Below are 18,172 nucleotides of genomic sequence, written 5' to 3'. Positions count from 1 at the left end.
AAAGAATTCCCATCAAAATGTTCATTTCTGGCGTGTGATTTGTCCAGAGATGTGGCAACGCTGAGCCGTATCCCCACCCAGCAACCGTCAGCGAAGCAGCCGAGTGGCCGCCGCCCTCCACACACGCGGCGTGCGTTCTCTGACTGGACACGGTCCTCACCATCTGTCCTGTTGGCTCATCTCTAGTTACGCTAAATAAACATATTTGTTGGGCCTCATGGGCATTTGAGTCTGTGAACCTGGCAGCAGTGCAGGGGGGCCCTGAGGGGTATCCCCTGACGCATGCTAGAGACTGGAGGGAGAGAAATTGTTGCTAAGATGTGAGTTTCCACAGAGCTCCTCTGGGTCCGGCCCAGGCCAGAAGAGGCAGGGGAAGCGCCATCTGTCACCGATCCAATCCTGATGGGGTATCTGCTCTGAGCAGCACCGGCACTGGGATCTCCCTCCCTCCAGGAGGGAGAAAAACAGAGAGGCATTTAGGACATTGAGCAGTAAGGGCTGTGCGAGACCCCCCAGGGGTATGGGAGCCCAGAGACAGACAAACGGATTCACTGGGTCCCCAGAAGGTTCCAGGCATTTGACTTAAACCGGGTATTGACGGATGGATAGGGTCCTGCTGCCGAGCAGAAAAAGAAGAGCTCTCCAGCCGGAAACCGCACAAGCAAAGGCAAGTCAAAGAAGCTGAGATCTCTCCCTGAATGCAGAGGGAAGCCAGCAAAGGTTCTCTCAGCCAGGAAGGGAGCAGAGGCGCCAGGCCCCTTCTCCCCAGGACTCTGACTCCACGTTCCCATCCTGGTCTCCACCCTGACCACAGAGGCTGGACACTCACCAAGGGTCTGCTGGTTGCGGACACCGCCGATCACCACGCAGATTTCGGCAGGCACGTCGCTGGTCCCATCCTTGCCGACTGCCTTCTTCTCCTCCTTGGCCTCGCCCTGCCAGATCACCTCCTGGATGTAGTCATCGGGCAGCTCTGTCTTCACCTTCACCTCCGTCATCGTTCCTTGCTCGGCACTCAGTGAGGCCTCGGCTGGCACTGCTTCTGGGCCCTCCACCTTGGTGCTCTTCTGGCTGCGCTTCAAGCGCTCCCTGGAAAAGAAAGAAAGTCCGTTCAATACCTTCTTCCTCCAGACCGACACAGCAGCCCACCAGTCCATGGCACCACAGGAACATGCCAGGCAGTGTGCATAGTGAATGCTAGGGTCCCCGGCCCCCTTAGCCTCCAACACAACCCCCATGGCTACCCCTGAGGCTCCTCCAGGGAACCCTGAGGCTTCAAGGAACAGTTTGAAAACCATTGAGCAAGAAAGGCTCCAATTCCACCCATTTGACAGCTGGGGAAGCTGAGGTCTCAAGAGGTCTAGATGTGCCCAGTTGCCTCACTTACTTGCTTGCAATTATCATGACTGGAGTTACAAGTGACCTAAAAGGGCACCTCCAGCTGGTTGAAATCAGTTCTTCTTAGACTTCAGTGTGCATACAGATGAGCTGGTGATCTTGAAAAAAATGCAGATTCTGGCTCAGCTGTTCTGCGGTAGGGCCTGAGATTCTGCATTTCTTTTCCTTTTTAGAGATGGGTCTCACTAGGTTGCAGAACACAAACAAACTCCTGGGCTCAAGTGACCCTCCCACCTCAGCCTCCCGAGTGTTTGGGGCTCCAGGCACCATGCCACCACGCCTCGCTCAGAGATTCTGCATTTCCAACAAGCTCTCAGCTGGGGCCAGGGCTGCTGGGCCTCAAACTATGCTTTGGGCAGTAAGGGTTTCAGTGCTTTGATGTACGCAGTATCCAGTGCTATTCCGCTTGTTCCTAGGCAAGAAGGCTCGGGATCTTGTCCAGGCTCTTCCTTGCTCCTGTTTTACAAATGGGAAACTCCAATGCAAAAAGACTCACTGGGTTGAGATGTCACGGAGCCAACACTGTGGCATGGAGGGGGCTCTTTAAACATCGGAAAACATCCTCAAGGTAATGATGTCAGTTCTGAAGAGGGCAGGACGTGCGTCACTGAACATCCTTCGTGAGGGGGACACTAAGGACTAAAGCAGAGCTGTGACTTGCTCAGGCCAGACATAAAATTGGGGATAGGCCAAGGCAGGAAGACAGGTCCCTGCCATCCACTCCTGAAGCATCCTCCTTTCAACACAGCTGTCCATGTTATCATCCTAAGGACCCCACATCCTTCTGACAAGCGAAGCATCCTCATGACTGCTGTCTGTGAGGTTGCGGGGGAAGCTGAGGCATGCACATACTGGGAAATCGAGCCATGTTCCAGGCCCAGAGACACTGCCCTGGCCATGCCAGCCTCTCCACTGCACCAGAGGAGAGTGTGGTCTGTGAATTTCGAGGCCCAGACTCAAGGCAGGGGATGCCAGCATTCCAACTGCAGCACAGCAGGGGCACTGGGCTGGGACTCAGGGACCCAGGCTCCAGTCCTCCGTCTATGATGGGCTTGCTGTGTGGCCTTGGGCAAGATTTTTCTCTTCTTTGGGTTTCAGCAGCCCTGTTTATCACAGGAGCATGGGTTTAATCACATCTGCTGTCCTTCCCAGCTTCAGCTTTCATCCAAGGTGGAGAATGGTTGGGAAACTGAGCAAAGATAGAGAGGGAAGTCCCCAGCTAATAAGGAAAGGATAGAGGAAAGCCATGGGGAGCTGCTATGGACTGAATTGTGTGCCCCTAATTCATATGGTGAAGTCCTGACCCCCAGTGTGACTGGATCTGGAGAGAAGGTCTTTGGGAGATTAAGTGTGGTTAAATGAGGTCACATGGGAGGAGCCATCATGAGGGGATTGGTGGCTTTGTAGGAAGAGAAAGAGATTGCTCTCTCCCTCACGTGAGGACACAGTAAGAGGGTGACCCTCTGCAGCCAGGAGGCAGCCCTCACCAGAACCCAACTGTGGTGGCAACCTAATCACAACCCGCAGCCTCCAGAACTGTGAGAAAATACATTTCTGTTGTTTAATTAAGCCTGTGGCATTAGGCATGGCATCCCACAGCATTCCGTTAACAGCAGCCCAAGATGACTCATACGGGAGGCTAGGACTCAGATGGACAGAACACGAGTGCAAAGGCATGCTGGGAAAACCAGTCAGGAGCAAGGGCTATTGTGCCAACCACTTCCTCGCTGCGGGCCTCCAGCCAGCCACCTAACCTCTGAGCCTTGGTTTCCCCATCTGCAAAATGGAGTTAATGGGGTTGTCATGCAGATTTTAATCAACGAACACATGGTAAGTACTCAGCACAGTGCCTGGCCTGGAACTGCTCTAAAGACATGGTCACTATGACTATTGTTAATAATGACACACTGTTAGAGCTTCTTTGGCATCCAGTGGTGCCTCCTCCTCATGCGTCTGTCCCACCAGGGCCACCAGACACACCGCCTGAGCTTTTGCCCTTCTCCACGGTAAGAAAGTGTAAAACTGCATGATTCAATCGCCTCAGAATTCATTTCCTTAATTTACTTAAGAAACACTTAAACAGAGCCTCCTATGTGCCCAGCACTGTTCTAACATACTAATTCCTTTCATCCTTAGAAATGACTCTGGGAAAGAAATCTTGGTATTTCCACTTTACAGTCTAGGAACTGTGGCAGTGAGAGGTAAAATAACGTACCAAAAGTCACATGGGAGGAACAAGGTGGGACGGGGACCTGATGCAGGCAGCCTGGACTGGGAGAGAAACTCGCAGAGGGAAGCCTCCTCACCCACAGCCGAGGCTGCCCCACATCACCCACCCTTGACCTTCAGCATCCAGAACAGAGCCAAAACCAAGGTGCTTGTGGGTGAGCAGGAGGACACGAGGTTCCCTGGCTTTCTGGGCTGCTGCCACCTTTGTGGGAGATAATACCATGAGCAAGCGTCCCCCTGGTCCCCCAGAGGGGCACACGGCCCCGCCTAGCTGCAGGACACCACAGGGCAAAGAAGTCTCAAGTTCTGTGAGGCCTAAGACATAACTAGAACTGGCAGGTCTAGCAAGTCACAAAGGGACAGCTGTGGCTTTAGAGAGAGAGGTGATTCCTGCTGCTGGCAAGAAAAGGGGACCCACTGGAGGTGGTGAGCTCCCCGTCATGAGAAGCACTGAGCAGACTGGCTGATGGCCTGGCAGGAGTGAAATGAGCCAAGTACCAGATTTGGAAGTTGGATCATCCTAGGGTCAAATCTCAAAACTGCCAGTTGCAGGTTCCTATATAAGTGACTTGATTCCTCCAGGCCTCAGTCTTCACATCCATATAATGGGGCAAACACGGTACCTACCCCACAGTGCTGTGATGTAAAACAAGGTAATGTCTATATAGGACCTCGAACAATAGCTACCAGTGGAGATGTTTTACTCTTATCTACCTACTGTCTTTTTTATGGCGGGCAGGGGAGGGGCATGTGCAGAGGATGCAAGTTTATGTGGCACAGGCGTTTAGTGCATGGGCTGTGGAGTCAGACCAACGAGGGTTTGAATGCCAGCTCTACCACTGTTCAGTAATGGGATACCGGCGGTGAGGCAGTGAGGACTTTGCCTAGTGCTGCAGAGGTGGTCATGCTGATGAAGCTAATAGTGAACGACGTGTATCCACATTCAATCTGCGGGGTAAAGAAAGCAGCTGACATTCCCATTTCCTAGCTAAGACTTCATGGGTGCTAATGGTCAGGGCCCTGAGGCTCACTGGGCAAAGAGATGGGAGGCGAGGAAACAGATGGGACCCCCTGCGCAGAACTCCCTTACCGGCTTTTTTCACAGCCAGTGTTCTGAAGCTCAGCCTGAGGCTTCGAAAGCACCGGACCATGCCATCTGAAAAGATTCAGTGTCCCTTCCTGCTCTCAAGTCCTCACCACCATCATGGTATCCTGGTAGGGGAAGGGAGGAGCTGTTGGAGTCAGGCAGGCTGGATGGAACTCTCATCTGCCCACCCCGACACCCTGCAGCCCTGGGCAAGAGACTCCCTTCTCTGAGCCTCTGCTTCCTTGTCTGTTAAAGAAAGACCATGACTCTTGCCAGCTGCGGGCGTGGGCACAGAGTGGATTTCCATGAATGGCAGCTGCCATGATGATGACGATATTGGTTCATGATGACATCCTCACCTCTGGGAAGCCTTCCTGGCTTGCTTGAGGCACGTCAGACTCCCTCTCTGAATGCTACATCTTCCTTGCACAGGTGACTCTGACAGCGATCCTCCCATTGCGTCCTAATGAACTCACCTTGGCTCGCTTGTCCCCTTCCCGGAATTCCAGTCTAGCTTTTAGTTCATCACCTCGTTTTATTTCCTTTGCAGCCCTGTTTCCTGAAAATACTTTGTACACTGGCTCCCCAAACTGCACTTGTCCTAAGAGTAGGTGGGGCCCTCGGGAGTGTTGTGTGTCTCTTATTCCCAGCATCCAGCAGGCCTATAGTAGGTGCTCCATAAATAAAATATTTGCTGAATGACCAAAAGGATACTTGCCTTCTAGTAAGCAGGCACTGGGACGTATGCCTCCTAAGACTCCCTGGGGCCCACTGGAACAGCAGAGTATATCCTTGAGATGGGTTTCCAGAATGGATGGTCACCCATTTGCAACAGGGCCAGGCATGAACGCATCACAGGAAAGGCCCTCTCCAAAGGCACAGGGCGCGTAACAGAGTCGAAACTAGAACTCGCATCTCCAGACTCCCCATCCTTTGTCCTTTACACTGAACCACCAGAGTCTCAGGTCACCCGGAGTGCCCCTAACACCTGGAGGTGAGAGTCGGGCACAGGGGAATGTCTTTCTCCCATGAAAAGGCAGCCTCTCCCTAGTTCTCGTACCCATACCTCCCACCCCAAACAAATCAGAGGTCACACTGGCAAATACAGCTACAGTCAGATTCCTGACTGAGTTCACAGAAGATGGGGACCAGTGAGCCGCCCTCTACTGCCCACAGGCACAATAGCACATAACCATCCCCTCCCTTAAATGCGACGCCCCCAAGTCCTTGCTGCGATGAAGGCATGGGCAACTTCTTTCTCTTCCCCCTGACTTCTAGGCTTTAGATTTACAAGCCCAAATGTTGCTTTTCTCAAATGCTTTGCATTTAATTAGGTGTCCTAATAACAATGGAATCACAGAAGTACTTACATCACTTTGAATTAGTGGCGCGGCTCCTTCTAACTTCTTTAAAAATTTTTTTTCATATATCATTTTTTAAAATAGAGCTCATTATTTTAATTATATCCATTTAAATGTACAGTGGAGCCCTTGGATATTCTCAGCACGAATCATTAGGTATATTAGTGAAAAAGCACTCGGAATCTATCTACATGCTGACACTCCATAATCTATTCTATTTGTGTCGCTGTAAAATAGATTTATATATAGATAACTACAAAATAGTTGCTCAAGATATGCTATGAATTTTATATTTAACCCGAGTCACACTTCAACATAAAATCCAAAGTCAAGCATTAAAAGGCTATTTTTCAGTAAGTACATGCTATCTGTGGTCACTGGTTACTAACTGTGCAAGCTGACCAGGAGAGAAGCCAGACCAAGTGGATCTCTGCCCAACAAGTTCCCTAAGAGTGCTGGCCTTTCTCTAAGGCAATGATGCTCAAAGTATGTTCCTTGAAGGTCTAGGGGTTCCATAGCAATGGCTCTTAGATGAACCCATGAGGCTGGAATGGGGAGGGTAGTGTTAAGCAAGGCTCTGACTCCCCATCTTCAATATATAGAGCTTTGCTTTTTGCCTGATGTATACAGATTGAGGCCTCTTTCTCTCTGTGGTGGGGTTACGGGTAGCTCCCTAAAAGATATGTACACGTCCTAATCTCCTGGATCTGTGAATATGACCTTATTTGAAAAAAGGGTCTTTGCAGATGCAATTAAGTGAAGGATCTTGAGATTAGGCTCATCCTTGGATTATCTGAGTGGTCTCTAAATGCACTAAGTGCTCTTATAAGACAAAGGGAGATTTAAGACAGACATAAGAGAAGTTACAGAGGAGAGAAGACAATGTGCCCAGAGAGGCAGAACTGGAATGATGTGGCCACAAGTCAAGGAATGCTGATGGCCACCAGAAGCAGGCAGTGACAAAGATCAGATTTTCCCCTGGGGCTTCCAGAGGGAATCTGACTCTTCCAACACCTTGATTTCAGACTTCTAACCCCAAGGAGTGTATACACTTCTGTTGCAGTGAAGCAACGGGAGCGAAAGCAGCCATAGGCAACCAATACATGGTGTAACATGAAATTTGAAGAAACAGCTCCAAAGCAGTGAAGTTTGTAAATTACTATCTTCTACTACCCTTGGTTCTCTTCTGCTTTGTTGCTATTCGATCCTGCTACTGTGTCTGGCCAGGCCAATGTGCCTGCAGACTCTGCCAGCAGGGGAGGTTTAAGAAACAAACCAGTCTCTCTCTCTGTCTGGGTCTCACCTGACAGTTCTTCAAGGAGCTCATGCCCACCTCATCACGCTTGGCATTGACAAGAGTCCCGTGGCTAGATGGGGAAACCGAGGCACAGAACAGGGCCTGGGTCTGTTTTATTCACGTCTGTATCCCCAGCCCTAGCACAACGCCTGGCCCACAGAAAGAACTCAGTGGACATAGGTGAAGGAAAGGCATGGCCAAGGTCATACAATTCTTAGTGATGAGCTTAGTCTGAAAACTTTTTGGCTCCTGTTCTGGTACTGTTGCCACTAAAGCTTGCAGCCTAAGACAACATAACCAAGTAACTTAATGTGGATCTGAGGCCCAAAGAGATGCCATTTCAGGCATGTCGGAGGAAAGTCCGCGCTGACGCTAGGTGCCTGGGAGTATGGCGGCTGTGTTTCTGGGCACAATTTCCACATCATTCTGCCAATAATGCTGATGCTTAGAAGTTCTACCAAGTCACAGTAGATGTGAGCAGTGCTCAGCACCCTGGCCTTTAGTCCTATTTCTGCTGTTGATTCCCCGGGCTGGCTGCCCACTCCGAGACTCAGTTTTCCAATCTGCACGAGTGAACAGGGATCAAAGACATCTAAGGCTCTTACACAGGCCAGAACTTTACCCAGCAGGGCGTGTGTGTCTCCTTACACAGATGGGGGGCAAGGCGTACATCTACATCCCAAGGCTCAGCCTGAGGACCCCTGCTCTTCCTCCAAAGTGTGCCATTTACTCTCATACCTCACCCACCTTTAACAATGTTAAGGGTGGAGGAAAAAGTCTCTAATCACAGTGTGTAAATAACGACTTGGTTAACTTCCCCTAGAATAAAACTCCACTCCTTAGGAATGAAGGTGAACTGCTCTCCAGCTGAGCTTAAATACACTCCCCACGAATGCACGCATGCATGGGACGTTAAATGCATTAACGCACATCCAGACAGGACTCTGCCCACTGGCCAAGTCCTCCAACTCTACCCACTTCCCACCCACTGACTATATGAGTGCAAATGATTTTTATCTACTTGCCGATATCGGCAGGCCGGCTCCTTGGTAATACCTGTTAAGTCCAACAGGCTGTTGCCTCCACTACTCCACGAGAGGTTCTCTTTTCAAGATCTCCAGTGGCTGCCACACTGTTCAATCCAGTGATCCCTTTTCAGTCCCCGTCGGACTCTGCCTCTAGTAGCAGCCTCTAACACAGCCCCCCTCTCCTCCATCTAGCTGGTTGCTCACTTTGCTCTGTGCTCCCCTGGTGGACCTCCAGCCTTCTGGACATTCTTATCTCTTGTGCCGAATCCTCTTCATCACTCCAGCTCTTACACGTTGATATGCCCCAAGGATCAGTTCTAGAACTTCTTGCATTTTTACCCACACTAATTTCCTAAGTGATCTCATGGAGACTTGTACTTTTATTTCTTATTTATCTTTTTTTTTTAATTTTAATTTTTTTGAGAGACAGAGTCTTTCTATGTTGCCCAGACTGGTCTTGAACTCCTGGGCTCAAGCGGTCCTCTCACCTCAGCCTTCCAAGTAGCTGGGACTACACAGCTAGAATCTGAGTTTTAAACATTAACTATATGGTGTTGAATCCCAAACTGTATCTCCAGCTTGGACTGGTCCCCCCACCGAACTCCAGACCTACATAAATCTCCAGCTGCTCAACACCTCCATCTGGACACCTAATAGGCACCTCGTATTTAACAAGTCCAAAACCCTGCTGCTCCATCTCTTCTCCCAAGACAGGAAAACAATTCTGCCTCCTAGCCCAGCACTCTTCCGGCTAAAACCTGCAATCTAAGACAACACAATCAAATAACTACCATCATCTCCACTTCAGCTAATAGTAATTCCATCCTTCCAGCTCCTACTGCCCAGACTCTAGAACTATCCTTGACTCTTCCTGCTCTGTCACTCCCCACTATGAATATACCAGCAAATCCTGCCAACCCTACCTTCAAAGTATGTCCAGAATCTGACCATTCCTTACCATGCCACGACCACCACTCCAGTTCAAGCCACGTTCTCCTTTCTCCTGTCTTGTAAACATCTCATAGCCAATCTCTCTTCCTGCTATACACTGCCCTGGAATCCACATTGGACAGAGCAGCCAAGGTCATGTCACTCCTTGGCTGAAACTCATTTATGGTTCCCCAGTATTTACCCACTCAATGTACTCTGTTACTTTTCTGTCCACTTTACTGTCTGTTTCCTCAACTAGAACATGAGCTAGAGGACAAGATTTTGTCTCATTGGCTCATGATACTCAGAACAGTGGCTAGCACATGGGTGATGGTCAGCAAGAGTCTGTTTACCAAGTAAACCAAGGACCAAGTCTAGGAAAGGTCAATGTCAGCATGGCTCTGGAGGCATCTGTAGCCTCTGATCCAGGCAAAACTTTTCTGTGATCAATCCGTCAACATCACTGTAACTGTCGATGGTTTTGCTGCTTCAGTGAATATTCAGAACTGAAGAATGACTCATTCATCTGGCCTTTATTATAACATAGGTTGCAGTTGCTTCACAGAAGCCAATTTTCTGAATAAGTGAAGCTTATTTCTTGAGTGTCAAAGTTGTATCTTTATCCTTTCTGATGAACTGATGAACATTTTCTAAAATGTAAGACACTCTTCCCACTTTCTGAAATGCCAAGATACAGTAGCCTGGTAATACCCTGACATTCTCTCTTGAGGGTGCAGGGTCGCCATCAGGACCACCCATCAGCATAGATTCAGGCCCTCAGGCGACAGGGTAGCTGCCCCCACTAACGGTTCAGGAGCCTTCATTCTCCCACCAGCAGTTCTGGAAACGCTCCCCTCTGCTTCTAACAGGCTCCTACTCCCAATTCCAAATCTGCCCTCTAATTAATTCCATGTGGTTCTGGAAGATTTCCAGAGGCCAGGGCTCTACCCACTGCTTTCTGTATCCTTGTGCCTGGTCCTCTGGCAGGTGTCAGCCAAGGTCTGCTCAATGACACAAACAAAACGACCCGACAAAACACACCAGCATGCAGGGTGGAGGTGATGCTGGTGAGGACAGCCACGATGCAAATGGCACAAAAAACACGGAGAGTGATGCCAAGGGCAGCCGTGGTATACTGAGTGCTCATGACATGCTGGGGGCAGTGCTCCGGGCCCCACACTTACACCGTCTCATCCTTCTGTGCAATGCCTGATACGGGCATTTTTTGGTTTCTAGATAAGAAAACCAAGGATTGGAGAAACCGAGTGACTTTTTCAGTCTCCCCGCTTCCTAGAATTCCACCAGGTCTGTCTGACTCCAAAGTCTAGGCTTTGAACCATTTGGATAATTTTTGTTTTCTCAAGAGAAAATAATAAAAACACCTGTTGAATGAATGAACACATACATGACTAAATGCCAGAAGTCCCAAGACACAGGGAATACATTCCCTTGTTTTTTGCTGTTTCCTGAGCATCCAGACAGAACTGGGCATATGTTAGATGCTAAAAGTCACACCGACATGAAATAAAGGACAGGAATGAAGGGCCCCACCTCTTCCACAGAGAAAAGTGCCTGGGCTCTGCGCTCACTGCCTGCCTCTCTCTCTCTCCCTGATGTGTTTTCAAATGCTGCTGTGCTCAAACATGTCCTTCAGATATAAAGAGTCTCCAGCTTTTAGTGACAAGGAGAGAAGCCATCGTGGGAAAAAGGTCATAGCTTCATCACTAGCCTTAGAGAGCTGAGAGAGGGAACATGGAGCAGAACCACAGTGTCTGCAAATGCCAGGAGCGAGGCCCATGCCCGGTACTTACTATTCCACCTAAGTTTCACATCGTCACACCATCACCTGTTCCTTAATAACCCTCAAAATGATCTGTACTTCCATTTCTGTCATGTATCACTGATATATTTTAATAAATAGTCAAATAGAAAAGATTAGATTAATAGATTAAAACTATTAACCTATTAAACAACTCTTAACAGTCTAGAAATTCAAAGTAACCTACAATGCATAAATATATCATTAGTTGGAGATAATTCTTAGACACTTAATTTTCTTCATTGTACGGTGTCAGTCAGCCACAACGCTGGGTAATATTGGAGTTCACAAAGACAGTATATGATTTAAATATTAACAGTAAATTCCCTGGTTAATTTAAACCTAGGGGGGAAAGCAAGAGTCTTGGGCGATCTTGTCAAGTCATAAACTCTGAAATGCAGCAGGGTGGGGTTCAACAGTTACAGCTGGAAACTTCTTTCGAGGGTGCTGTGGCATGTGGAAGGTTGCCCAGGATGTTAAGAAGCAGCAGCGTTAATGGCATTTTAAACAGACACGCTACCTTCGTTTTCCAGTGGGTCTGGCAATGGTGCAATTCTGATCTATTAGCAATGTGCACTGTTCTCTAAGGAGCCACCTCTCTGTCTCCCAGAGAGAATCTCCCCAACAGACAGGTAGGTAGTGGAGGCCAATGAGGGGCCCATGATCACTGTCCTGCAGAGATGCACCACCCTGCAAAGACTGTCCTGCACACATGAGGTCCCATGCAGACCCCAGAAGGCAGGAAGCTCAACCACTAAAGAACAAGGCCATCCCTAAGCCCTCACACTGGACGTCTAAACAAAGGATAAACACAGTCCCTCTGTTCACCATTACTTCATGCTGAGGCTATGACTTAGCAACTACTCCTTTCTCTCATTCTCTGAGATCCAACTCCTCTGGCCATCTTCTCCTAGGAATGAACGGATAAGGAAGCGCCCCAGCAGGACTGCGACCCCTCCACCTTCCTGCCCACGTCGCCAGCTGATGCCCAGTGCTGCCCAGCTGCTGACACAGATTTACTATCCCTCCACAATGCTGTCCCCGTTCTGGCATTACAACTGCCTTCCTCCCCTCCACCCTGCAGTCTCTAGGACTAGTGGGGTGACAACCAACCAGCTCTTGCCCCAACACCCCAGGGTGAGAACTCAGCCCTGGTTTGCTCACTGCCTCGAGGCACGCTGCCTTTGGATACACGCACAGGACTCTTTTAACTACATGATCCAGTCCTTACAAGGTGCTTGGGGATGACAAAGCAGATGTAGGGATCGTTGCTAGGAGCCGTACCCTGTCCACACCTTCCCTTCCTCATGTGCAAATCACAGTTGTTATACTTACCACTAAGGGTACTCGAGAAGATTAAAGGATGGATGGATGTAGGTACCACATACCTAATAGGAACTCAATGCATATTAGTTCTTTTCTCCCGCGCCTACTAAGTAAACCAGACAAAATGTGAAAAGTTAGGTTAACTATGAAAAAGATGAGCTCACAGGCCGTCAGTGGAGTACTCATAAATGGAAGCAGAAGAGGAATTTTTAGCCCCTATGAAAACAAAAGGAGTGGGGGCAAGGCCACCCTCCATGCAGCAGTGAGGAGGAGAGATGGGAGACCCGCACTGCAGCCAAGTCCACTGCAGGACAGGCAGGCAGGAGTGATCAAGAAGGTGGGTTTGAGGTGTCCCAATGCTGTAAACTGTCACACTCCACATGGAGTCTGGAGGGTGCTCAAGCCAAGGGTGAGCATGTTCTTTTTTTGTCAGCAGAGTCAGACAGATGGTGAGGTTGTGGAAATTTCCTGGGTTGCCTTCTCAGATCAAGGGCCTCTGTTATTAAAGGCCTCAAGAAGCAACTAGGTCAGGTCCTCCTACTTAGCATTCTCAATATTGTGCTTCAGGACAAGGCAAGATTCTGAACACTCTGAACTAACAGCCGCAGGTTCACAATAACTTTCTCACTTTGCTCAAGAAGCATACGTGGGGGGCATGTGCTGAGTGGGAGGACTGAGTTCCCAGAGACCCCCACCAATTCCCTCTGCTGGACCACCCCAAGTTCAAGTGCCCTTTGGCACAAACAACTCACAGATTTTGATGGACGTGAATTGTGGTTTGCATTTCTGTGGCTGTCTCCAGAGGCCAAACCTAACACTGCATATACATTTTCAAGAATCTGCCTTATTTACAGAGCCTAGGTTGAATGGTAACTTATTAAGCAGAGTCAACTCTGCCCACCAAAAAACCAACTGGCCTCTTTGGAATAAGTATGTGAGCCCCCATTCAACCTGCAATTTAGGACTTTTTTGTGGACAAACTTTGCCCGAATTTTGGTAGGGTGAGAATATTTCTGGAAATACATTTCTAGAAATGAAATCTGAACTCCAGGAATAGGAACATAAATCTAGAGTCAAGATGAAGATACCTCCCAAAACATACCCAGTTCTCAATTCATTCTGCTAATACCATACCGTTCATTGACTAGCACTGGGCTGACTACAGGTTGAATATTCCTCATCTGAAACACTCAGGGACAGAAGTACCTGGATTATTTTTTTTTCTTTCAGTTTTTGGAATATTTCCATTTTATTTGCCGGTTCAACATCCCTAATCCAAAACCCAGAAATCTGAAATGCTCCAATGAGCATTTCCTTTGAGCATCATGTTGGTGCTCAAAAAGTTTCAGATTTGGGGGCATTTTGGATTTCTGGATTAAGAATACTCAATCTGTACTGCTGTGAAATTTTGTGCAAATGAAATTGCGTTGTTTAGGGCTACTTTTATTTTACTGCTGAAAACCAAAATGGTAAACAAGAAGAAGATATAAATAATTATGCAGCCACACACATGTGGTTATCAGATAAAATGGTCCACCAGTGAAAAATCTTGGCTTAATTAAAGAACAAGACTTAGCTACACTGAAAGCCATTTTACCATCTGGGTGACTCCAGACAAGTCTATTCCTCAATTCCCTCTGAACAAGAGGGATGTCAGTCACTATCTGAAAGGGCTGCTGGGAAGATCAAATAAGACACATACTTGGATCATGGTAGGCCTTCAACAAATAAGAGCTCCATCATCGTCATCCCTCCCTTCAGCCCTCTCTCCAATGTCCAGGCTCTACAAAAAATCAATGTCACCCCACGTTATCAACTCCTAGGAACCAGAATCCACCACGGTAATAATAAAAATAAATGTTTATTAAACACCTACTTTGAACTAGGCATTGTGCTAAGGGTATATATATTATTACTGACAACACTATGAAGGAGGTACTAGTATAATCCCCAGTTTACAGATAAGGAAGCCAAAATGCAGGAAGGCAAGGTAATGAGCCCAAGGTCACACAACCAGGCAATGGACAGTGCCAGAATCTGAATCCAGGCAGTCTGGGCTCCTCCATTCTGCACTAGGCTGCTGGGCCCTTAGCAGGACTGGAGAGATGGTGAGGAAGATGCTTGATAGACCAGGCAGGGGGTGCAGGGGGGGCATGGAGAATGCGGACCACAGGAGTACAACTGCTCTACTCTGGGGCCATCCAAGAACCAAGCAGAAGGCTGTGCATTTTTGGATGCAGGCTACACATAATCCTTTGCTGAACTTAAAGTCCTCAGGCCTGAAAAAAAAATAGCCCTTCAGAAACTCAGCTCTAAGCCTACCATCTAAGGTCCTGTCTGTCCTGAACCCCTGGCAACACCTATCATCACATCTTATCCCCTGATGCTTATTCTCCTCCTGGCAGCCAGAATGATCCTTTTAAAACCAAATCATATCATGCCACTTCTCTGTTCAAACTCCCCAGTGGCTCCTGATCTCACACACAGGAATGGCCAAAGTCCTGATAATGGTCTCCAGGGACCTCCGTGGCCACACTGGCCTCCTTGCTGCTACTCCAGCTCCAGGGCCTTTGCACCTGCTATTCTCTCTGCCCGGAATGCACTTCCCCCAAATGACTGCTTGGTTTGGCCCCTCAACTTTCAGATCCTTGTTCATGACTCACCTTCCCTGAATGCTCAAATTAGAGAGGCAACACTGTCTCCGGCTCTCCCGATCTCCTCTGCTTTTCCCCCACAGCACTTGTTATCATCTAACAAGCATATACTTTACGTATTCATTACAGCTGCTCTACTCCCACTACAACATCAGCTCTACAAGGGCAGGGATTTCTGTCTGTTTCATTCCCTGCTGTGCCTCCAGCACCTAGGTCAGTGCCAAGCACTTAGTAGGCACTCAGTAAATATTTGTGGAATGAATGGATGAGATTTGATGTTTTTCTTATTCTCCTCCCCAATATCCTTGTCTACAAGACCCTGTTCACTTGTTGGGCAACCTATAACAAAATAATGAGCCCTTTAACCTCTCCTATCCCAGATTTCCTTATCTCTAAAATGAAAGGGCTGGACTACATTTTCTACAGTCCTTCCGGCTCTGAAAATCCTCAGCTGACAAAAGAAAAATATATATATATTTATATATGATTCTTTATTACACCAAGTCTATAACTGATTTACTTGATTACAAATCATTTACTTGATTACAAAAACTGCATTTCCTTTAGAATTTTCCAAAGTTAAGGTCCCACAGCCCCCCTGACCCTTAAGTAGGGTTTGGCTGGAGTTGTGCTACATGATTTGTAACCTGCACACCAGATCGACATTAACCTCAAGTGTTGGGATCACTGGTCTTGTAAAATCGACCCAGTTTGGGTTACAGGGAAGTAAACCAAACCACATTCAGTTGTTTCTTAAGATCAGAAACACCACCTCTCCTTGTCCCCTCAATTTAACACTAATTCCGTAGCAGCCCATGCTGTTGATTTTGGGGTTTAGCCAGAAGCCCTCTGGAGAAATAACATTATGTGTTCCAGGCCAAGAGGAAGGCGCTGGGATGAAAGCAGGCTCTGGTGTAGTAGCAGAGTGTGCCATAGCATAGCTGGGGCTGGAGGCCCATGTTAGAGGGCTGGGGGTCCTTCAAGATCATTCCGCCCAGAGCCATCTAACCTCATTCTGACTTTGGGGAATCTTAGGACCTTCATTTCTCCATCTGAAGCAGGGATTAAATGAGCTCTAATGCTCTACAAAGTGGCTACCCATCGAAATCCCACCTGGCCATGGTCAAATCACCAGTGGTGTCAGCTAAGGCCACTACACCGACAATGTTCTCTCTTTTTTTTTTTTTAAGACAGAGTCTTACTCTGTTGCCCAGGCTGGAGTGCAGTGGCATGATCTTGGCTCACTGCAACCCTGCAACCTTCACCTCCTGGGTTCAAGCAATTCTCCTGCCTCAGCCTCCTGAGTAACTGGGATCACAGGTGCGTGCCACCATGCCTGGCTAATTTTTGTATTTTTTTTAGTTGAGACAGGGTTTCGCCATGTTGGCCAGGCTGGTCTCAAACTCCTGACCTCAAGTGATCCACCCGCCTCAGCCTCCCAAAGTGCTGGGATTACAGGGGTGAGCCACCGCACCAGGCCCGACAATGTTCCCTTGACGGTTAACATATAATTGACTTCTCAGACTGAACATCTAGTCACTATATAAGTAATAGTGTGTTAGTCTTTCAAAGGATTGGTTTTCATCACAGAATCTATAAACTTGCCTGTGAGCTCCTCCAGAGTCCCACCTTCTTGATAGGCCTCCAGCCTACAGCACAGTTCCCGGCCCCAAACAGGCTCCTGTAATATGTATTAACTGATCCTTTCCTACCAAGAAGCAGAAGGGCATGGTGGGTAAGTGTATGCATCACAGAAGTCAGACTCGGGTAGACTTTCTGGCTCTACTGCCTACCTCCACCTAGGCAGCTTTGGGCCGGTAAACCTCTCTGTGCCTCAGCTTCCTCATCTGTAAAGTGGGAATAATAAGAGTATCTCTCTCATGAGGTTGTTACAAAGATTACATTAAATTAAAAAATGAGGCTGGGCGCGGTGGCTCGTATCTGTAATTCCAGCACTTTGGGAGGCCAAGATGGGTGCATCGCTAGAGCTCAGGAGTTTGAGACCAGCCTGGGCAACACAGTGAAACCCCAGCTCTACAAAAAAATGCAAAAATTAGCCAGGGGTAGTGCTGCATGCCTGTAGTCCCAACTAGTCGGGAGGCTGAGACGGAAGGACTGCTTGAGTCCGAGAGGTAGATGCAGTGAGCAGAGACTGCACCACTGCACTCCAGCCTGAGCAACAGAACGAGACCCTGTCTCCAAGAAAAGAAAAATTAATAAATTAATACACATAAATCACTTAGCTCAGAGCCTAACAAAGAAATGCTGACCAAATGGTAGTCATTACTATTAAAAAGTCTGTTTTTACACCTTAAGCCATACACAACCCCAGGTTTGGGTGGCTCTTCCTAATGCATATTCTGGCACCATGGTAGTAACACAGGGGCTCAGTCACTGAGTATGTGTGATAGAGAGGCTAGGCTAGCAGGGAGAACAAGTCAATGTCTCACATGCCACCCTACCCCTCCTGTGACTGGGCAGGCATCTCTAATCAATCTCAGCATTCTTCCACCAACTACAGCCTTAGGGGGATAATACTCAATTCAGAGCTTCAGGCAGCCACTGTGGGAAAACCTGCCTGTTCTTCTCTGGCTACAATTACCAGGCAGAGATGCTCGTGTAGGAGAGATTCACGCATCAGAGAGTGAGGGCAGACCACATTCCCACAGGACTGACGACGGGTGGGTGGTGCTTTGTCTCTTCATTCACTCAGTGTAGTACTTCGAACAGTGCCTGTCATGCAGGAGACACTCAATGTCTGACTAGGTGAATAAATTAGCATCTAACCCATCTGAGTTCATAGCATACAGCACCGGGCCTACCAGAGCAGGTGCTTAGTGAAAGTGGGAGGAAAGTAGGAGAGGCTGTCTAGACCCTCACTTGGGCACGGCACTGAGGAGTGGAGAAAGCACCAGCTTTGGCAGGTTCACGGCCCAACACAGCCACTGACTCATTCATTATATGCCCCCGAGCAGGGCCCTTCCTCCCAAAGGCCTCGATCTCCCCATTGCACAATGACAGGGTGGTCTAGACAAACTCAACG

General features: G+C 48.3%; 1 protein-coding gene across 17 annotated transcripts in view; it reads right to left on the bottom strand.

Annotated features, from left to right (window-relative positions):
* The window catches only part of LOC105487070 (zinc finger protein 618), a 176,157-nt gene that overhangs the window by 63,303 nt on the left and 94,682 nt on the right, over positions 1-18,172 (bottom strand). For all 17 annotated transcript variants that reach the window (XM_011750358.3, XM_011750367.2, XM_011750360.3 and 14 more), the window contains exon 3: positions 830-1,089. In XM_011750358.3, coding sequence (XP_011748660.2) covers positions 830-1,089 — 260 coding nt within the window. The remainder of the gene's footprint in view (positions 1-829; positions 1,090-18,172) is intronic.

This window comes from Macaca nemestrina, chromosome 14, assembly GCF_043159975.1.
Source record: "Macaca nemestrina isolate mMacNem1 chromosome 14, mMacNem.hap1, whole genome shotgun sequence".
NCBI classification, from domain to species: Eukaryota; Metazoa; Chordata; class Mammalia; order Primates; family Cercopithecidae; genus Macaca; species Macaca nemestrina.
The sequence above is the reverse complement of the archived record's forward strand: the minus strand, read 5'-3'. Positions and strand labels throughout refer to the sequence as shown.